Raw genomic sequence first — 21,959 nt, forward strand, 5'->3', positions numbered from 1 at the left:
ATGGAAGTGAACTAACATAACTAAAGTTTGAGATTTAAATTAAGGATTACAAGAAAAATGATGACTAAAATGGTCTATCTCTAAGAATTAATGCCAGTGATTTTATTAGTTTACTTTTCCATGATAAGGTGACAATAACAATTATGTCTCAATCTCAAGTTAATTGAGGTCGGCAGTATAAATACTCAATATTATAAATACTTCATTTGGATACATTTTCATGACAAAAGTAGAAAGCTTTCCCACTATTATATTAGTATTTAAAAGTACTTTATTTGAATATTAGTATTAGTTTTTAGAATGGCTTGAACTTATATGCCAAGCAATTGTTGCTTCAAAGGCTTAAAAAGCTTACCCACTACTATATTATTTTATTAAACTCCTTTTACCCCCTTTCTAATTTCGTCATATTTTAATACTCTCTAGCGAAACAAAAAGAATTTAATACTCATAACTTTCCTTTTTTGGTCTTGTCTCCACGTGATTGATCCATGACGAGTTTTAAAAGAATTAATCTAATTCGTTCATCCAACCATTTAAATTAAAAATAATTGATAATAATATATATATATATATTATACTTATATATTATATGTGTATAATTGTATATAATAAATATGTAATATACGTATATAACTAAAAAAATAAATAATGAATATGACCCGCCAATTTGTGTAAAGATCCCTTTCAAAATTTCTGGATTAATTGGACTACCGGCCCAAATAGCCTTGAGAGAGGTCAGTCTTGGTCCAGTGTACTTTTATCCAAGTTCTCAAAATTTGTGAAAATTTTAGAAATAGCGTGAAAATTTGTTATAGTTTAAAAAGCAATTGAAATCTAACCATTTTTAAAGTAAAAATAAAATCTGAACAAAAATATCCTTAAAATTCAGAAATATTTTAACATAATATGCTGAAATCTGATATTTATTTTATTTATTAGTTTCAGCATAATGCGTTAGAATTAATAATGTGTTAGAATTCTAATATAAATAGCGTAAAAATTTGTTATAGTTTAAAAAGCAATTGAAATATAACCATTTTTAATGTAAAAATAAAATCTGAACAAAAATACCCTTAAAATTCAGAAATATTTCAACATAATATGCTGAAATCTGATATTTTTTTTACTTATTAGTTTCAGCATAATGCGTTATAATTAATAATGTGTTGGAGTTCTAATATAATATGTTGAAAGTTTATGCACATGCGTTCTATAATCCAGCATATTATGCTGAAATTTTCCGTATTTCAGTTATGATATTTTTGTCTTAGCTTTTATCTCCGCCGTAATAGTGGTTACTTTAAATAAATATACAAATTCCTCTTTTTAAAGAGTAAAAGTACGAATGGTTATGTCATGCCATTTTTACTCAAAATTCTAGTTCTAAGTCCTAAACATGCCATTGCCAATATAGTAACAATAACATTAAATTTTTTGAAAAATTAGCAGCCGGAACCTAATCACAAAAGAGATTAGAAGTAGATTATGGTATTAGCTCTTTTTTTTAAAATACTATAAAAGTTGTTAAACATATAATTATACTTTAGATTTCTAAAATTTACATTTAACTAAATATTTAACATTTGTCCAATTATTTAAAAAGTAGTCACATTAAATATATTTTACCTCCTCTTGTTCTACATTGTTCAAAGTTCAATTTCACTCCCAGCAAAAAAATACACTTCACATCAAGATCCAATCTTTACACTTCAAAACTTGTTTTGAAAATTTTTCAACAATTTCTTCACAAAATATCAATGGCAAATTCTTGGAGAAGAAACCAACAAATCAAGATCTTCACACCCAAAAATCTCCTGCTCTTCATCTCTACTTCACTTCTCCTTCTCGTTTTCCTTTACCTCACATCACAAACTCAACAACCCCAAAATCCACAAAAAACCGTAAAATCCCTTAAAAATCCAATCTTTAATAACCCTTTAATAAAACCCTTTGATTGTTACAATTCACCACAAGCTTACCCTGTAATAGCTAGTATAGTTGAAGGTGTTAAATACCCATTTCTTTTTTCACTTTCAGATTTTGGGAATTTACCAGAAAAACCCCATAAGAATATTCAAAGGGTACTTAAAGGGAAACCATTTAGGAAGCCTGATATATCTGGGACTGTACAGGAATTATTGGAAAAGATGAAGGGTAAAAAGGGTATTTTTGTTGATGTTGGAGCTAATGTAGGAATGGCTAGTTTTGCTGCTGCTGTTATGGGGTTTAAAGTTTTGGCCTTTGAACCTGTTTTTGAAAATTTGCAGAAGATTTGTGAAGGTGTTTATTTTAATAGAGTTGGTGAGTTAGTTGAAGTTTATGAAGCTGCTGCCTCAGATCATATCGGGAATATTACCTTTCACAAGGTATTTTTATAATTTAATTTGGTTTATATGAGTATTTAGGATTTTGTTAATTGTATTGTTTTATATAATATTGGTCTGACATGAGTTTAAATAGAGCACCATGGTAAGTGAGGATTCATATAGCCGATCAACTTGTTTGAGACTGAGGCGTAGTTGTTGTTTTTTGGTAAGAGGGGAAACCCGCAGCCGCTACGACCTTCGGGTGAGCACTCTGGTTTACCCAGGGCGTCGTTGTTGTTATTGTTTGTTGTTGTATAGTTTCCTTAATTATTAGCTAAGTCATGTATTATTGGATTAATCGTATATCACTTGTATTTTATTTTTTATTTTGGTAATGATGATGATGCGAGTTGAGCTTAAATAAAGAAAGAGGATCATATCGTTGACCCCAACTTGTTTGGAACTGAGGCATAGTTCTTGTTCTTGTTCTTGTTCTTGTTTTTGGTTTTTTCTTTTAGCAGTGTTATTGTATCTAGCTTGATTATTGATGTAAAATTTGATAATGTAACTAATTTTGCTAAATAGCATTTGTGTACCTCGGACATAATGGAGTTAAAGAACTGAGCTTTACCATCTACATTGACCGATTGACTGGTCTGAATTGATTCGATTATGAAATCATGAATAGTCACTCTCTGATTGTATTTCTTTTATCATGTGGAGCTATGCGAGATAAAAATCTGAATGCACAATTTTGAATGAGAGAATTAAATGATAGTTGATCTTAGCCAAATGGCCGAGAAAGGTATGAGAGAACTAAATGACACTCTCATTCGATTTTCATTTAGGGAGCTGGTTGATGATTCTCAATGTCTTCCTTTTTGGGATTATGATGATTTGAAGATGTACTATTGAAAAGTGAAACTTAGAGCTCACGAGTACTACCACTCTTTTATATGATGTTTAACCTCGTATTTCCTCTGCTTGAGAAATTCAGACTCTTCTTCAGTTATATCCCTGGTACCAGAGCTCGATATTAGATTTTTGTTGTCTCTAGCCAACTTATATAGACCATGACTGCGTTTATCCATCTCTTCTGTTGGAAGACCTATCTTAATTATATTAGCATGCAACTACTCCTTTTTCGTCATTATATGGAATTGCACCTTCAAAACTTGGGCAAGATCGTAACCCAGTCTAGATTGCTATATTGCTGGTAGCACATACTCTCTTAATGACACGGTGGTTCGGGTTTAAACTTCTATAGTTTCTACCCAAACAATAAAAAACAATGCTACTATTAGGTTTTGTAGTTGTTATTGACCTTTTAACATCTAAAAAGGAAAAAGGAAAAAGAAAAAGAAAAAGAAACAAGAGGGGACTGCCTATTGTTCAGCATTAATTATTATGCTATTTGTTATTTTGTTAGCTACCCTACTGAAAGTTTTGCTTTTCATGTATTTGTTTTTTAGTTGGTTGGTAGGCTCGACAATAGTGCAGTCTCAGCCACGGGTGCCAAGTTGGCTTTTAAGTCAAATGAAGAGATTGAAGTTCAAGTAAAAACTATTCCTCTTGACGAAGTTGTCCAAGAAGAGCCTGTTCTGCTGCTAAAGATAGATGTTCAAGGCTGGGAATATCATGTACTTAAGGGAGCGTCAAAATTATTATCGAGGAAGAAAGGCGAAGCACCTTACCTAATCTATGAGGAAGATGAGCGTTTGTTACAAGCCAGCAATAGCAGCGCCAAAGAAATCCGAGAGTTTCTCCACAGTGTGGGCTATAACCATTGCACTCAACACGGTACAGATGCGCACTGCACAAAAACAAATTGACAAAGTTACTCATTTTACAAACAATCTTCCGCTACAACTCTTGAAAAGTTCTGATACATCGATTTTAACGACCAACTATCATATTTTTTGGTACGATAAGTTTAGAATGGTTGGAGGACCGAGGACCTGACACGCCATTTGTTCAAAGTTGAACTCTACTTTTTTCAGGTTTTGTGAATTGGCAACCTGATTTAGACCATGTTGAGAGGATTGTAACAAAACCAACTTTTGCCGGTAGGTTTGTGGTTGGATAAACAGATAGGAGAAGAGAAGGTAGGAATATAGTGGCAGGATGTTTTCTCACACTTTTTGCTTGGTTACCCAATATGTAATGTGTGCACAGGCTCTTTATAATACTTTTCTTGTAGAGGTTGTTGCTTTGATCTGTGTCTTTTGCTCCTTTTTTCTCTCTGTTTACTTTGGTGAACATGTTGATCATTAAGTACAACTAACTACAATTCTTTTTAATGACTTCAATATAGTGTATGAATGATGTCATGCTTTGACACCCCCCCCCCCCCCTCTTTCTTTTACCCTTTCTGTTTATATTGTCTTCTTTGAAACTGTGTGAGTGATGCAAGTGTGTTGGTCAACACATTAATGGCCCTGAAAAAAGGTTGATTAGTGGTGTTTAATGATAAACCTTCATTAATAGCATTTTTTCTAGGTTAGTACTTCTGTGTTTAATGAGGTCAAATTAGTTGTTAGGTGGAGTTCTCTTAAACACTTATTCCTCTTAACCATCTGCTTTATGGCATTAAAGATAGCTTAACTTTTCTATTGTGAGTGGCTGTTTTCACATTGAGCTACATTCAGTCTGTAAAAGAGGAGGAAAGAGAAGTGTGATTGAGGCTCTAATTGCTGAACTCCACTGCTCTATAAAGCCTTAATTATTTTTTAATTTAGCAGCTCATTGGCTCCAGCATAGACACTTATGGCAGCAAACTATGACAAATGTTCTATCTCGTTATAAAGCACAGAGAAAATTACAGCATCTGGGAAATCGAGGCGGTTCTGTTAGAAGGTAAGAACATGCATCCTCTCCTCATTATTAAGAACACACATACTTAGCCAGGGAATAGATTTATATAGCAGTAATATAGTGTAAAGCCAGGTATGGAATATACAAGTTTCAAGGTAAAACTCTCCATTGAAACAATTTGAGCTAGCTATGAAACTCAACAATACTCCAGGTAACCATTCCCAGAATCTTTTGATACAGTAGTTCAAGTGCTATAAAGCGCCTCAGTAACCCTTTTTTTTTGGGAGGGTGGGGGTTAACAAAGAGATACTTATAATATCGCAATGCAACAATTGCTTTCTTTTCATCTTTCCTTGAGCTGAGGATATATAGGGAACAACCTCTCAACCTTCAAGGTAGGGGTAAGGTTTGTATATGCACTACCCTCCCCAGACCCCACTTGTGGGATTATGCTGGGTTTTTTTGTTGCTGTACAATGCAACAACTGGTGTAAGTTAACGCTGTAAGCACATACTAGTAGGGAGAGCACCAACACAAAAAATAGACCTAAATCTGTACTTCGATGGGAGGGGAATTTGAAACCTCATGGTCTCAGACTCTCAGCAGGTCCATCTTGACTTGGTAGTTGGTAACTACCTGGTCAAGGCTTCATTAGCAGCAATGTTTAACAGAAAATTGTAAAGCTGATATTAAAGCATGTTCAATATGATTTCAAAGAGTGCAACTTGAAGCACTGAATTGACCGTCAAATGATAGCATGTTGCTCATGTTACTGTGTCCAATTTAGTGCGCTGGTCCTGGAATTCAGTTTCAAGCTAGTTGACTTCTGGCCTCTGAATGTAACCTGCAGTGCTTTCAATTTCCAACAATGATGCCTCAACATTTAACTCTTGCCACTTTCTCCTAGCCATTTCCATTGATGACTGATATTTAGCAGTTGAGCTTAGCATATTATGCTGGTTTTTTGCTGCCACCTCATATTACTTGTGGCTTTAGTAATTTCTGAAGATGCACTTTTGTCCTATAAATTTGAGATGCCAGCGGTTTCCCGTTTCCAGGTCAGCTTGTGCAGCTCGACTATTTCATGTGATACCTGCTACTTTCTAGTAACAACACATGTATCTGATAACTCTGACCACCAGGTATTAGACACAGGGAAAGAAATCGCCTTCATTGACTACTAGGCCACAACCCTTGGGTGGTTATTCTCCTTAATATATATATTATATAATCTTGAAAACTTTTATTACAATTCCATCTACAGAGCTAAAGTAAAGAACATATCGGAAAAGAAAACATATACTTACGCCATTAAGGAAGATGAAATGAGCACTGCTTCAGCTTGTGGTTTTTCACATTTTGAAAAACATGAAAGACAATGTACATTGATAAATTACATGGAAATAAATGTTATAAGTGAGGTTTATATCAATAATTGAGCTCAACTTTCTGAGCTTCATACCTTTGCTACAATGTCTGCTCTTAGATAATTGCTTGTCTTGTGATTTTGAAGGACCTCATTTCTCCACCATAACTTCATACAGTTGCTTCTAGTTCTATTTGCAACAAACAACCAGAAATACAACAATGATCTTCACAAGTAAGTGTTGGAGTTTTTACTTGTGACCCAAAAAAGACAATCTCCAAATTCCAACCACGGTTAAATACTTACAAAAATTACTAGGGAAAAGTGCACTTGTTTCAGGTTTTGTCTGCATTTCTCTTTAAAATAAACCAGAAAACTGAATTTTTTTAGCCTCCATAGCTCACAAATGATGAGTATCTGTTAGATCAGCACTGAAAAAGCGAATTGGCGAACCTGACATAGAGCAAGGTTTGACTTTTACTAACTCCTATTCCCTCTATTATAATTTATATGACGTAATTTGATTTGATACGAGGAAAAAAAATATTTTTAAAACTTTTAGTCTTAAAAATTTAAAAAGTAAAAGTTTTATGAGATCATAACATTTATGTGTTATAAAAGATTCTTATTACGAGTAAAATAAAAAAATAAAAATTTAAAAATTAAATTATTTTCAAATATTGAACGAACCTATAAAAAGAGATTACATGTAAAAGAATTATTATACTATCACGTCTCCAAAATACAAATATAGATAATTGTACATAAAAAGTGATATTACTAACTTGAAAAATTATCCCAGTCACGTGTTACAACATATTTGAAAATACATTAATAGTGAAAATTTTCTTTATACAACTAATACATATAAGTTAAATCCAACACTTCCTCCATCCCATTTTAAGTATCGTTTAAGGTTTTAGCTTGTCCATTAAGAAAACATTAAGCATAAGAATAAATTTACAAAATTACCCTTATTTATTTCTTATTCCCTCTCACTTTATCATTCCTATTAATTGGAAAGAAAGTATTATTAATCACTTTCAACCTCTTTAATAAAAAGAGTAACATTGAATAAGATAATTATGTCTTGGACTCATGATTTTCTAAAAGCTAAAATGATACGTAAAATGAGAGAGTCCATTATTCAATTGGTCATTCAACTATTCGTAATTACTTAGTAAAATCTTTTTTTTTGGGTAACAAAAGCCACTTAACTTTTTCTATAGTACTCAAAAAGTCACTCGGCTAGATTTCTCGAACTTTTAATGATCAAATATCCATTTTACCCTCTAAATTATCAACCTTTATCTTTTTTAATACTTTTTAATATTATATTTTTTTCTCTTGTATTTTTATATTATTGAATTTTTTTTGGGGATAAAACGACATGAAAAATGGGTTGGTAGATATTTTATTGCTTATTTGCCTGCTGGAGAGAAAGGTTATGTTAGTCATTTTTCTTTTAAATTTTAGATCAACAAAGAGACCAAAAAGGAGTGAGCCTTATCTAGTAACCTGCGGCTGCATGTAGTTTTCGTTACTACCAACAACATTTAATTAGAAACTTCTTCAGTTTAGAAATAACTAAATTCTATTGTCTTAATGGCAAATTCTCTATGTTTCACACCTATAACTTCCTTGAACTCTGTCAATAAACCAGGTACATAAATTGCAGTTCTTGTTTTTCTTGTACTTTTTATGTTTTTTTTTGTTTAATAGATAGTTATATTCTATTGTTTTCGTACCCTTTTTTTTGGGTTAATTCTACGTATATTTACTGAATTTTACCCTCTGTAACTGTCTAGTCACAAAATTATAATGTGTCATATTAAAGAAGCAGAATTTTATTGTTATAGTGAGTAAATTTTAGTTATTTTAAAGTGATAAAAAGTATTGTGACTAAACAGTTATAAATGGGTAAAGTTAATTGTTATAGTGGTAAAAGTGTAGTTACTTTACCCTCTATAAAAGTCTAGTCACAAAACTATATTTTGACACATTAAAAAGGTTGAACTTTATTGTTATAATAAGTAAAGTTTAGTTACTAAAATCATTACTAGTAATTATAAGCTTTCATAAAGGTGTATCATTAATCTCTAGATCGAGATATAAATTCCATCAACTAACTATTATTTCACATGTATATTGTTATAGTCTAATTTACCGGGCATCTCATCTTTTAATAAATTAAAATAATAAATAATGCACACAATTAATAATAATCATAGCAAAATTAAGAGCATAAGTACATTTAATGGCTAGAGAATTTATTTTATTAAGTCAATATAAAATACTTGTCTCGGTTGGTTTGTTCAAAAGATACAAAATGTACTAGCACAAGAAGTCGAATTATACAATTCAAATAATCAAGATAAATTTTATTTAATCTTGTACTACAGTCATTCCGAGGCTTCTCTAATTCCATCATTAGATTGCGAACATAATCTTTATAACTAATAAGAACCGATACTTTAATCTTTCGTGTATAAGCTAAACTTTGTACACTAAATTATTTATTATATAAGTAAAGGACACATGCGAATACATGATCTATTTAAATCTTAATTAAAATTGAATAAATAATTATTTCATAATAAATATTATACCCAAATACATGTTTAATAGTATATATCCAAATAATCTCCACTTAGACTTTTAACCATGACAATTGTTAGGATATAATATATCTAAATGCATGGTTAATAGTATATACCCTAAAAATTTCTCATCTTTCAAATTAGCGACTGCCAAATTCTGTAGCTAAATAGAAATACCCGCCGCTAATCCTGTTTAGCTACAGATTATCAAAAAAGTACGTTAGCTACGAGCAATTTAGCGACGAAGTCCGTAGCTAATTCCATTTTTTTTTTGTAATGATCAAAAGTCTTCGCCAATAAGTTTTTTGTAAAAGATCTCATGACAGGTTATTTTCTGATGTAATTTCTGTCTAGTAATGCTTTGTCGTAACCAACTAGTTTAGTATTAAACTTTTCAGGGATAAATTTCAGTGTACATACGGAATTTTATCACTCTTTGTGTTTGTTTCTGAGTCTGCAACTTTCTATAGAACATTATATGTTTGGTCTAAATGATTCAATTTTTTTTGGAACCTTTTATGCAGTAATTAATGGGATTTTATATTCTTGTTAGGTCTAATTAATGGGAATTGCACTGGAAGAAAGATTCAATGGATCAAAGATGTTACCTACAGCTCCAAGAGTACCTTAAGAATTTTGGAAGTGAAGGTAAATTTTGGACTTCTATGCATAGATATTTGTGCATGTTGCAGTTAAATGTGCTCAATCAATATGCAATTCCTACATCTTTTTTTCACTTTTATGCCTAGCCTCTTAGGGCGAATGGGAGCCTTGGTAAAGTTGTTGTCACGTGATCAGGAGGTCACGGGTTCGAGCCGTGAAAACAGTCTCTGGCAAAAATGCAGGGTAAGACTGCGAACAATAGACCCTTGTAGTCCGGCCCTTCCAAAACTCCGCGTATAGCGGGAGCTCAGTGCATCGGGCTGCTCTCTTTTTTTGCCAAGTCACCGAGGGCAATTACAAATCTAGTATGTCTTTAGACATATATAACTCAATTGTGGAGGTTGTATGACAACTAGGTAGGTACAGAAAATGGCAGCCTGGTGCACTAAGCTTCCGTTATGCGCGGGGTTCGGGAAAGGACACAAATAGCTGACCAAATTCAATGTTTACTCTTCTCTAAAAAGGAAATATCATAAAACCGATATGTCATGTTTTGGGTGTTAACCACATATAATTTTCCAAGAAACCAATTTTCATTTTGATCTTATGTGTTGCGTAGCCAATTCAGTGATATCATCCCACATATAAAGTTAAAAAATGATTTGATCAAAAGTAATGAACAAAATCCAACTTAGATATTCATGTGCAGAGGCGGATTCAATGTATTACTATCGGGTTCATTTGAATCTAGTACTTTTGACGCAGAACATAAATTTATGTGTAAAAATCTATTAAAATTGCTATAAATTGTAGGTATGAACCCATAACTGTGAAAATACAATGAGTTCAATACTAAAAACTTTAAGTTGAACCCATATAACTTAAATCTTGAATCTGCTCGCAAAAAGACTTCCACCGTAACCATAGAGGCAAACTTTTTCCCGCATTGATAGTGATTAGCACTAGCTATATATAGCTACTTCAACATTAATGTAACATATAATTAATAATTAAACTCTATCTTTTTGTAATTATAACTTGTTGACTGAAAAAACAAAAGGAATCTTCTTTTCCTATGATTTTGGCCATTGATTTAGGAGTCCAATTAAAAGGAGCCTTACCTTGCATTTCTGGAAGATACTGATTCCGTGGCTTGAACCCGTGACCTCCTGGTCACACAGCGATAACTATGTAGGTACACTTAGGAAATTTTCTAGGATATTGCTGTATATATGAGATATGGCAGAGTGAACTTCATCTTTGAAGCTCACTGCTTTTCTAAGTATTATGCCATCTATTGTTGGGGAAAATATTCCCTATGGTATGCTTGCCAAATGCCTGAAACTATAACTATGTTTTTAATTTCTGTTGTGAAAGTGACTGCAATTGGTACCACAAATTTCAGGTGAATGATTATAGCAAATACAGTAGATAGATGAGGAGTGAAGACTTTGGAACTTAGAAGGGGGAAAATCACAAAAGTTAATAACTAATCAAGTAAAACTTGTTTGATGATAATTTGGAGATAGTCTTGACTTGAGAATGGAGAGGAAGCTTTTAAGAAGTTTATGTGCTCAAAGTCTTGTCTATCAGAAATAGCCTTTCTACCTTCAAGGTAGGGGTAATGTCTGCGTACACACTACCCACACTACCCTCCCCAGACCCCACTTGTGAGATTATACTGGGTTTTATTGTTGTTGTATGTGCTCATAGTCTTGGCTCGAGTTTGGAGCAACAAATGTTTTTAAGAAGTTTTCTGTGCTCAAACTGGTCTGGTATTGAAAAGAATTGAGATAGATGATTACAGTGACACTACTTGGCTAGGAAAAACACCAAATAAACTTGTTTATGGGATTTGAATGCTGTATGGTGGCATCTGTATAATACCAATTCATCTCTCTATTTATGTGAAACAGGGTCAGGCGGCTTAATTTCGTTCCTGATGGGATCAGAAACTTTTTCTCGCTTTCTTTTTTCGTCTCTCATCTCATAGAATTTTTCTTTCACCTCTTTTTGTGATCTAACTATACCATCTTTCCTTCTATTTCCTCGAGTTGGTTATGTCGTGCCAGAGCTTTAACATTATTCTCTATTTTCCAGGCCACTGACAGCGACCAAGACGCAAAAGCAAGGAGCATCATCTGTAAAAATTGTGATGGAAATGGTAAGTGGATTGATGCATTTTTTTTGGATCTTGAATTCTCTCTCGTCAATAATGATAAGGTTCAGTGGACTTCTCTTGACGAACACTCTCATGCTGCTTTGAATTGCGACTATATTTCTTAATATTGTAATTAGGCACTTATTTTTACTGGATGTTAGTTGCATTATAGCAATGAAGATGATATCCAGTTAGCTCTAGATGCTAACTGTTGCATCAGGTTTCATGAATTATCGTGAGGGCAGCAGTATTTTCAAGAGGAAATTTTCTACTAGATTTTAGTGATAGAACTATTATATCTTGACAACAACAACATATAGGTCACGGATTCGAGCCGCAGAAGCAGCCACTAATGTTTGCCTCAGGGTAGGCTTTCTGCACCACACCCCTTGGAGTGCGGCCCTTCCCCGATCCTGCGTGAACGCGGGAAACCTGGTGCGCCGGGTTGCCCTTTATATTGGTTACAGAGATCTGAAATAATCCATTTCTACTTGGATTAAGTTCAGCATTTTTTGTTTCTTAGACGCTATAATGCTCTCAGGTGCAGTGTTGTGCTCACAGTGTAAAGGCATTGGTGTTAACTCTGAAGATTATTTCAGTGGGCGGTTCAAAGCTGGTGAACTATGTTGGCTGTGCGGGTAGTTGTACTATCACATGTGCTTTTGGTGATTATGAATTCGCATTGGTTTTCAATTCCTAAGCAAGTTGAGAAAAATGCTACAACACCGCCATCTCATTAATCATATCCTTCATGTTTGCATTTTTTTTTTGTTCAGAGGTAAAAAAGATATGTTATGTGGCGACTGCAATGGCGCTGGATTTCTTGGTGGATTTATGAGTACGTTCGATGAGTAGACTTCATATGCACTGGTCTCAGTATGAAACAATAGCTAGCTCTGAAACTCAAGACAGCACTAAGGAGATGATGCTGTGAAATATTTACAAGAACAGCTACATTACAGTTTGTGTAATGTGCTCGAAAAGTCAATCGTGGCCTTTGTACATACATCCTTGGGAGTCTGAATTAGAAACCTCATAGTCTCTGCACCCAGGGGCGAAGCTACATGTCTTAAAGGGTGGTTAACTGACCACCCTTCGTCGGAAAATTACACAGCGTATATAGGTAAAATATTAAGTTTTAGAGGTACATAACATATATTGATATATTGAACATTCTTTGTCGGAGAATTTTTTTCACTTCTTTTAAGTTTGAATACCCTTGAGGAAATTCCTGGCTTCGCCACTGTCTGCACCTCATCTTGACTTGGTAAGACCTGGTCAAGGCTTCATTGGCAGCAAATATAATAAAGCTGATATTAAAGCAGGTTCAAAATGATATCTCAGGGTGCAACTTCAAGCATTGAATTGATGATCACATGACAACATTCTGCTTATGTTATTGTGCCCAATTCAGAGAAGGTAGACATCTTCTCTTTATTCACTTACAGCCTCACCCTTTTCAACCCCTTTAAAGATGTTGGTTCTGGAATTCGAGTTCAAGGTAGTTTACTTCAGGCTTCTGGATATAACCTGCAGAATCTTCAATTTCCAACAATGATGCCTCAACATTGTACTCTTGCTACTTTCTCCTAGTTTACTAATTGTGGTGTCTGTGCTAGTTTGCATGTACTTCAATTAATTCACCAGGTATCTCATATCTTCCACTATCACAAATACTGAGTAATTATGCTAACTAAGGCTTTAATAAATGGGAACAACAACAACAACAAACTCAGTGTAATCCCACAAAGTGGAGTCTGGGGAGGATAGAGTGAAGCAGCCTTACCCCTACCTCAAGAAGGTAGAGAGTCTGTTTTGGATAGATCTCTGACACAAGTAAAGATGAAAAGGAACAGAAATAACAAGCAGTAACAACAACAAAATAATAAGATAATAACTGAAGCGAAAGAAATAACATATAGCGAATTAAAACTGCGAATAAGGAAAAACGGTTTACATAAATGGGAAGAGACTAATAATTGATACTTAGCAGTTGAGCTCAATTCATGATGGTTTTATGCATTGGCTCGACTAATTTTTGAAGAGGCACATTTGTCTCCTCAATTTCTTCTGGCTACTCATGCCTCAGAAATCACCCTTAATATGCAGATTAGCATATCATTTGAGATATCATAAACATGAAAGAGCATGTCCCGTGGCTTTGGTTTAGTGGTAAGTGTGTAACATGCAATGTGTGAGTTAGGGACACATTACGAGTTCAAATCCCACTGCAGAGCAAAAAGTATGATATTTAAGTAAAGTATTTACGAGTTCACACCCATTATCTATTAAGTTTTGAATCATGCCTCAGGTGGCCTTTGGAGTTTCTTGGTTGTCAAAAAGAAAAAATTAAACGTGTAAGAGAATGTATATTCGTAAATGACACTACAAGAAATCTTGTAACTAAGGTTTATATAGCAAACCTTACTTAGAACAATGTTGACTTCTACTAATTTCTAGGTGATTAAGGGTGTCAAATGTACACTAGCGCAACATTTAGGCAGGTTAAAATATATGAATTAATAAAAGGTCGGGTCATTAATATACTCAATGTTTGCTTGCGTCAAAATATGCGCGTCAATTGTGGGCTAAATATTGGGTCATAAACCATCCCGCCGAACTCAAAATCATTTTTAATTTATTTTTTCCTTTTATAATATTTAATTATCAAATCAAGCTAGTAAAAGCTTGTTATTTTTCTTTCTATATATGGAGGTAACTATAGGTCTGTGAATCACCAGAAAACTAAGCTACATTGCAATTCAGATGAGGCAAGGCATTTATAATCCTTTTACACATAACACTGGTTCTGGATCAGAATTCAGATCATGAAAAAGAATAACATAAATACAAGCATTACTTTAGTACAAAATGGACGTGACGAAAGGTCACAGAAAACTATGATCCATTAATATTCAGTTGCATCAAAGCATTTACTTGATAATCCTTAATACTAGGATATAACTAATTGAGAAGCGAAATTAAAATTTAAATTGTATGAGTTTAACTATTTAATATTATATTTTCGAAATTATAGGTTTAAAGTTTTGATATATTTATTGAAATTGTAGTGGACTTCTGCATATACATCTCGTTCCGTGTCAAAATATCGAGTTCAATTGAACAAACCTATAAAAAGAGGCTACATCCGTCTCTGAGCTAATGAGTGCTACTAAATGTTTAGAGTTTAACTTCTATAGAAAAATGATGTAAAAGAATTATTATACTGTTGTCTCTAAAATACAACTAGAGATAATCATGCATAAAAAGTGTATTAGTGACTTAAAGAATATCTCAGTCACTTGTTACAACATGATAGAAGGTATATAAAAAGATGCTGTCAAACTCGTATAGGGAAAAATATGACATGACATGTGGCCGCTTAAAGGAAGGACACGTGAAACACAAGATGGGGATGGCCACCGAACATAGCTATTCCGCTTGTCACCGGAAGAAATAACGATCATAAAAGGAGTATTAAATGCTTTGCGTCCGGTAACATTTAATACAGAATATTTTGTAGCATTAATGATGATGGCCCGTTACAAGGAATTTGACATTTATGTTTAACGTTACATCTTCATCAATGGCCCTTATAATTGACATTAAAAAAGGGCATGATCCTAAGCCTTCCTTCCCTAGACATAGCTATAAATAAAGAACTCAGTTATCATTTCACAAATTTTCTGGCTAACTTACACTATATTCTATACAGCATTTTAATACAATTTTATTTTCTCGCTTTTGATCTCATCATTGTTGTACCCGAAAATCCTGTTCCTGGACTCATCAGCTATGTCGTTCCATCTACATCTTAAGGCTAAGTATTTTATATTTCATCAGTTATTTCATTATCTTTTGGATTAAATTAATTCACTTGTCTAGAAACTACGAACAAATTCAACTGTATCATTTTACGGGTAAACACAACTATTGTCACATAAAATGAGACGGAGGAGGTAGTTTAAATAGAGGGGCAAAGAGGTTTGTGTTAGTTTCAGTAGCATTTTACAAATTTGGCCAAATTCGCCATAAAATTAGCAGTCCAATTATAATTTACCTGGTCTAAAGCAAACGATGCCTCATTAATGCTAGAATATACTCTACAGTTTACAGTTTGAGACAACAAATTATATTTATACTAGTAAATTCACTCGCGCTTTGCGCGATCACAAAAAATAAATAAATTATAAGAAAGTAATAGTAATGTCTTAAATTTTATAAAAGAAAAATCAATCTTTACTAAGAAAATATTCTTCCCGATTCTACGGTGTTATAGTATTACACTGTAAATGACATGTTATGATTGGTTAACACATATTAACAGAGAAAAATCTTCTATAATGTTATTCCTTAACCTCTCTTCTCTAAGCATTTGAAAGTGAAGTAATTAATTAATTACATCTGTTACATCAATGTCTGGAATTGTTAATGCTCTTGTCATTGTATTTTAGATTTGAGTATGTACTGATTAGAGCAAGTATGTGTGTCGATTTGACTATTCAACCATAGATGTCTTCTGTTTATGTAATTATACTTTTCCTCTAAGGTGAAACTTTATATCAAAGTAAGAACTTAAGTAACGAGGAAAAGAGGATATTTTTATGATTCTGCAAAAAAATAATTAAGGAGAAAATAAGAAACAAAACGTCCATCTTACCGTTCAAAAGTAATGTTGCTGATTGCCTTTCAAACACTAACCAATACAAGCATCTACGAAAATATATAAGACCAATAAACTCTTGAAATTTGATATTTTCTTAATCATTATACTCTTTCTTTTTACAAAAAAACACTTGCTGAATGGCAGAGAAATATACTCCATCCATTCTATTTTATGTGAACTCTTTTTTTTTAATCTGTTAAGAAAATGAAACTTTTGTTTATAGTAAAAAAAAAAATTTACTTTAAACTTCCTATTTATCCTTTTATAGCTATACGAAAATTATTTTTTCGGTATAAACATCTGGTATTCAAAAATCCTCGCTCGGAAAATTTTGGTACATATCTTGAAGGGGAAATCGCTCCGTATAAAAGATTTCTCTAGAAAAATCATTGCATATTTAAGATCCATGATTGTAAAAAAAATTCTTTTCTTGCTTAACTAAGCATAACTAAACAGGTTTAATTATATGAAAAGAAAGTTAAAATGCACGGAAATATTATACATCACACTTTTAAAAAAGATTCTTAAACTCAATGCCTATACTGATTCATATAAAATAAAACCGAGGGAGTACATATTATACAACATAATGATGTCCATAACATTGGAAAATAACATATTAACATGTCTGTATCAATGTCAAGGAAAATACTACTTTGAGAAATTGTACAAACTTACAAAAGGTAGGAGGATTAGAACTATGATTTGTCTTGTAATAAAAGTAGTAAAAACGAAGCAGGAAAAAGCAAATAAAAGAAGATTAAGACAAATCTTACAACGAAAGTGAAAAATTCCCCAACCGCTGTAATTTCAATCTTCTCAATAGCTGCCTCGGCAGGAGCATCTCTTGAGTTCAGCAACAACCATAAAATCTGTCAATCTCTAAGCCTAACACAACATTCTCCACAAAAAACAAAATCTGCACTACTTAATAATCAAGTTTCTTCATGGACTCTAACCCACAAAAACCAAACAGAACAATATTACTCCTCTTTAATTAAAGGATATGGAGGAAGAAAGCGAAAAAAGGAACAGCTATGGCGGCAAAAGCACTCTCAATGGAATGCTTATTCATAGTCTTCGCCTCTTTCCCCATCTGAAGATTTTTTGAGGCTGACTTCTTGTACGAGTGAACGTTTCTTCGACGTTTATTTTTTTTGGGAATATGAGAAGGCTGTTTATGAAGTACTTTGTAAGTAAAGACGTTAAATAGGTTAATTAAGAGGGGATGCACATTATATTTGAGCAGTAATTTATGGAAAGTTAAAACACAAATGACTACTAACAATGGATGGGAAGAGGCGTGTTCTTTCAAAATGGCCAATGAACCATTTTTTTTAATAAGTTACTACTCAAAATGGACGGTAAAAAGAAAGAAAGTCAAAAAAAAAGGAGATAAAAGAAAAATGATATTACTGGAAATATGGAATGCCACATCATCTCTCAAAGGCCTTGCTATATATATATATATATATATATATATATATATATATATATATATATATATATATATATATATAGTTTTTTGTTATTTTTTTATATTTAAAAAATAAAAAATGATTTTTGAAGTATTTTTTGAAACAACAGATATTTTGAATTTTTTTTGGGGGGGGGGGGGGATAAAACGACACGAAAAATGGGAAGATATTTTATTGCTTATTTGCTCGTTGGAGAGAAAGGGTATATTAGTCATTTTCCTTTTAGATTTTAGATCAACGGAGGGGAGAGACCAAAAAAGGAATGAGCCTTATCTAGTAAACCTGCGGCTGCATGTAGTTTTCGTTATAACCAACATTTTCCAGTACTTCAATTAGAAACTGCTTCACTTTTCCCAAGTTCACTTCTTATTTTCTTCTCAAAATTGTTTCTTTGACTAAATTCAGTAAAAAGCTAAATTCATTCTCTTAATGGCAAATTCTCTGTGTTTCACACCTTTAGCTTCATTCAACTCTGTCAATAAACCAGGTAAATTCCAGTTTCTATTTATTCTTATACTTTTTATGCCTTTTTGCTTAATGGGTAGTTTATATTCTATTGGTTTGTACCCATTTTGGGGTTAATTTCATTGTATATTCACTGAACTTTACCCTGTAGTCAAGAAACTATATTGTGTTACAGTAAAAAAAAAATGAACTTTATTGTTTTAATTGGTAAAGTTTAGTTACTTTAATGTGAAAAATATTATGACTAACTGTTATAAATGGGTAAAGTACAAAAATTGTTATAGTGGTTAAAGTTTAGTTAGTTTACCCTCTATATATAACACTTAGTCACAAAACTATATTTTGTCGCACTAAAAAAAGCTGAACTTTATTGTTATAGTAGTTAAAGTTTAGTTACTTTAACGTGACAAAAACAATTGTGACTGAACTGTTATAACGGATAAAATTGAGTAAGTATTGTAATGGTTAAAGTTCAGTTACTTCAATATAACCAAAAAAAATAAATATTTTTACTGTTATAGTGGATAATTTCTGAGCCGAGAGTCTATTGGAAACAGTCTCTCAAATCTCCACGAGGTAGGGGTAAGGCTGTGTACGCATTACCCTTCCCAAACCCCACTATGTGGGATTATAAAGTTCAGAGAATAACCGAAATTTTCGCTGTTCTTTGTGTTTGTTTGTGGGTCTGCAACTGTGTGTAGAATGCTGATATGTTAGGTTGTAAAGATTCAAATTTCATTTTTTGTGTAGTAATTGGGATTTTTATATTCTTGTCAGGTCTAAATCTGATTAATGGGAATTGCACTGGAGGAAAGATTCAATGGATCAAAGATGTTACCTACAGCTCCAAGAGTAACTTGAGAGTTGTGGAAGTGAAGGTAATTTTGGAGTTCTATGTATAGACAATCGTGCAAATTTGCAGTTAAATGTGCTCAAATGATATACAATGGCTACATTTTTTACTTTTATGCCTAAACACTAAGGTAAGATCCGTTACGTGGACTAAAGGGGGTTCATGGACTTATAGTCTTGACTTGAGAATGGAGAGGAAGCTTTTAACAAGTTTGTGCGCTCATAGTCTTGGCTTGAGACTGGAGCAATGAATGTTCTTAAGAAGTTTTTGTGCTCAAACTGATCCGGTATTGTGGTAACACTACTTGGCTAGGTAAACCGCCAAATAAACTTGTTCGTGGGAATTTGAAAACTATGTGGTCAGGGGCAGAGCTAGAAGCCCAGGTATGGGTTCGGTCGAACCCGGTAGCATTTGCTCAAACACTTATTTGTGTTAAGAAAGACGTTAAATATGTGCAAAATACTAAATTCAGAACCCTTAAAGTTGCCGTCGGTCTAAAATTCAGAATCCATAAAGTTGACATCTTGGCTCCGCCTCTGTTAATGTGGTGGCATCTGCATTATACCAATTATCTCTCTATTTATGTGAACGGCGTCAGGCTGCATAATTTCGTTCCTGATGGGATCAGTAGCCTTTTTCTCGCTTTCTTTTTTCATCTCTCATTTGTTAAGGTGAAACTCCTTGGCTTAATGCTAGCTGTAGTTCTATTGAAACTTCGGTTTTCTCCTAGAATGTTTCTTTCACCTCTTTTTGTGATATAACTATAAACCATCTTTGCTTCTATTTCCTTGAGTTGGCTGTATTATGCCAGAGCTTTGACATTATTCTCTATTTTCCAGGCCACTGACAGTGACAAAGACACGAAAGTAAGGAGCATTGTCTGTCAAAATTGTGATGGAAATGGTAAGTGGATTGCTGTAGACTTTCTTTTGCGTCATTGATGTTAAGGCTCAGTGAACTTCTCTTGACAAACACTCTCGTACTGTTTTTAGTCTCAAGTGACTAATATTGCTTAATACCGTAATTTTGCCTTTCTGTATATTCAATGTTTATCGAATTGTGGCAATGAAGATGATTGTAACAGAAGCAGTACTTTCGAGAGAAATTTTGTACTCGTAGATTTTACTAAGAGAGCCATTATATCTTTTACAATATAATGTTTGTCTTACCTCTGCATGAGATTTCGTTTCTTAAAACAATATTTGTTTCAAGTAGTAATTTGACTCTTGATGTTGAGTGCTCGATGGAAAAACACCTTTGTTACGAACTTCCCTCAAATTATTCATCGAAGTTTAATCTGAGAATTACAGCGTATCTGGATTCAAAAACTTTTTTGTTAATGCTTCAGCCTTACTGGTTCTTTGCCTTTTTCTTGCTTATACTCATTATTTGTACCCATGATTATTTCAGAAATATATATACATATTGGTCATATACACCTGAAATCATCCATTTCACTTGGATTTAGTTCAGCACTTTCTGTTTCTTATACGCCATATTGCTCTCAGGTGCAGTGTCGTGCTCACAATGCAAAGGCACAGGGGTTAACTCTGTAGATCATTTCAACGGGCGGTTCAAAGCTGGTGGACTATGTTGGTTGTGCAGGTACTTGTATTATCATTTATTCTTTTGGTGATTATGGTTTCTTGTTGTAATTTTGTTCTTAAGCAAGTCGATAAAAATGCGATTAATCATATCCTTCATGTTTGCACTTTTTTTACTTCAGAGGTAAAAAAGATGTGTTATGTGGTGACTGCAATGGTGCTGGATTTCTTGGTGGATTTATGAGTACGTTCGATGAGTAGACTTCATTTGCACTATTCTCGGGTAGGTTCAGAGGCAGATCCAGAATGTACACTTTGATGAGTTCAATCTTTAAATTTTTTGCATTGAACTCATTGTAACTTTGAGGTTATGAATTCAGAATTTAATATTTATTGAAATTTCAGTTATTTTTCACATATATATCGTGCTCCTTGTCAAACATACTGGATTTTAGTTCAATCCATAAAAGTTATGATCCATCCACCCCTAGGTTGTCAACATTGATCCCAAGAGAAGCAGAAAGAAGTATTTGATAAACAGATTGTATTATCATTTTCCTATTCCAGTTTCACATGTTCAAGATTTCTTGAGCTTTATATTCTGAGGCGGATCAAAGATTTGAACTTTATGGGTTCAACCTCTGATGTTCTTAGCATTGAACTTATTGTATTTTTAAAGTTTTGGGTTCATATATGCTAGTTTTTATAGTTTTGGTGGACTTTTACACTTAAATGTATGTTCCGCGTCAAAAGTAATGCGTTCAGTTGAACCCGACACTCCCATGATGCATTCGCCCATGTTTATATTGTAGAAGCTTATTTCTGAACTAAGTGAAAAAACTTATGCATTAAGAAATTATTGTTATATAACAAAGGACCTACATTTTGGCAAGCCTATTTGCTAATGCCAGCATTTTAAGCAAGTTAGTGATTTTACCAATCGTGTTCGGGCAATGAAGTTGAACTCTTAGTTGGAAAATATCTGGATAATTGGATATTACTAGCTAAAAAATAAAGATTTTTTATAGTGTTCAGAGAAAAGCTTTACCTACTGAATTGGGACTCTGAATTTTCACCTAAAGTATTTCTTTAACTAGGCG

The 21,959-nt window shown here is 33.2% G+C and overlaps 3 protein-coding genes across 5 annotated transcripts; all 3 read left to right on the top strand.

Annotated features, from left to right (window-relative positions):
* Nucleotides 1-1,633: 1,633 nt before the first annotated feature.
* LOC107784073 (uncharacterized) lies at nucleotides 1,634-4,522 on the top strand. The gene is made up of 2 exons (XM_016605140.2): nucleotides 1,634-2,369; nucleotides 3,782-4,522. The coding sequence occupies exons 1-2, from the start codon at nucleotides 1,761-1,763 to the stop codon at nucleotides 4,139-4,141; spliced, it is 969 nt and encodes a 322-aa protein (XP_016460626.1). The 5' UTR covers nucleotides 1,634-1,760; the 3' UTR covers nucleotides 4,142-4,522.
* Nucleotides 4,523-7,941: 3,419 nt separating this feature from the next.
* Nucleotides 7,942-13,081, top strand: LOC107784072 (protein BUNDLE SHEATH DEFECTIVE 2, chloroplastic). 3 transcript variants are annotated; one of them, XM_016605137.2, is made up of 5 exons: nucleotides 7,942-8,152; nucleotides 9,643-9,737; nucleotides 11,793-11,856; nucleotides 12,395-12,491; nucleotides 12,630-13,081. In XM_016605137.2, exons 1-5 carry the CDS (start codon nucleotides 8,095-8,097, stop codon nucleotides 12,706-12,708), a joined length of 393 nt encoding a protein of 130 aa, XP_016460623.1. In that variant the 5' UTR covers nucleotides 7,942-8,094; the 3' UTR covers nucleotides 12,709-13,081. The 3 variants fall into 3 exon arrangements, with proteins under 3 accessions (XP_016460623.1, XP_016460625.1, XP_016460624.1); XM_016605139.2 differs by having other exon boundaries at nucleotides 7,947-8,152; nucleotides 12,395-12,518; XM_016605138.2 differs by having other exon boundaries at nucleotides 7,947-8,152; nucleotides 12,395-12,494.
* Nucleotides 13,082-18,256: 5,175 nt separating this feature from the next.
* On the top strand, nucleotides 18,257-21,278 carry LOC107784071 (protein BUNDLE SHEATH DEFECTIVE 2, chloroplastic). The gene is made up of 5 exons (XM_016605135.2): nucleotides 18,257-18,484; nucleotides 19,240-19,340; nucleotides 20,155-20,218; nucleotides 20,824-20,920; nucleotides 21,042-21,278. Exons 1-5 carry the CDS (start codon nucleotides 18,427-18,429, stop codon nucleotides 21,118-21,120), a joined length of 399 nt encoding a protein of 132 aa, XP_016460621.1. The 5' UTR covers nucleotides 18,257-18,426; the 3' UTR covers nucleotides 21,121-21,278.
* The last annotated feature ends 681 nt before the right edge of the window (nucleotides 21,279-21,959 follow it).

This window comes from Nicotiana tabacum, chromosome 21 (genome assembly GCF_000715075.1).
Source record: "Nicotiana tabacum cultivar K326 chromosome 21, ASM71507v2, whole genome shotgun sequence".
Classification (NCBI taxonomy): domain Eukaryota; kingdom Viridiplantae; phylum Streptophyta; class Magnoliopsida; order Solanales; family Solanaceae; genus Nicotiana; species Nicotiana tabacum.

Bases quoted from the DNA above. Each gene is read 5' to 3' on its own strand.
- LOC107784072 (XM_016605137.2), top strand. From the start codon at position 8,095: ATGGCAAATTCTCTATGTTTCACACCTATAACTTCCTTGAACTCTGTC. The intron at 9,738-11,792 runs GTAAATTTTGGA...TCTATTTTCCAG, and splicing joins TAAGAATTTTGGAAGTGAAG to GCCACTGACAGCGACCAAGA. The intron at 11,857-12,394 runs GTAAGTGGATTG...TAATGCTCTCAG, and splicing joins TAAAAATTGTGATGGAAATG to GTGCAGTGTTGTGCTCACAG.
- LOC107784073 (XM_016605140.2), top strand. From the start codon at position 1,761: ATGGCAAATTCTTGGAGAAGAAACCAACAAATCAAGATCTTCACACCC. The intron at 2,370-3,781 runs GTATTTTTATAA...TTTGTTTTTTAG, and splicing joins GGAATATTACCTTTCACAAG to TTGGTTGGTAGGCTCGACAA.
- LOC107784071 (XM_016605135.2), top strand. From the start codon at position 18,427: ATGGCAAATTCTCTGTGTTTCACACCTTTAGCTTCATTCAACTCTGTC. The intron at 19,341-20,154 runs GTAATTTTGGAG...TCTATTTTCCAG, and splicing joins TGAGAGTTGTGGAAGTGAAG to GCCACTGACAGTGACAAAGA. The intron at 20,921-21,041 runs GTACTTGTATTA...TTTTTACTTCAG, and splicing joins GGACTATGTTGGTTGTGCAG to AGGTAAAAAAGATGTGTTAT.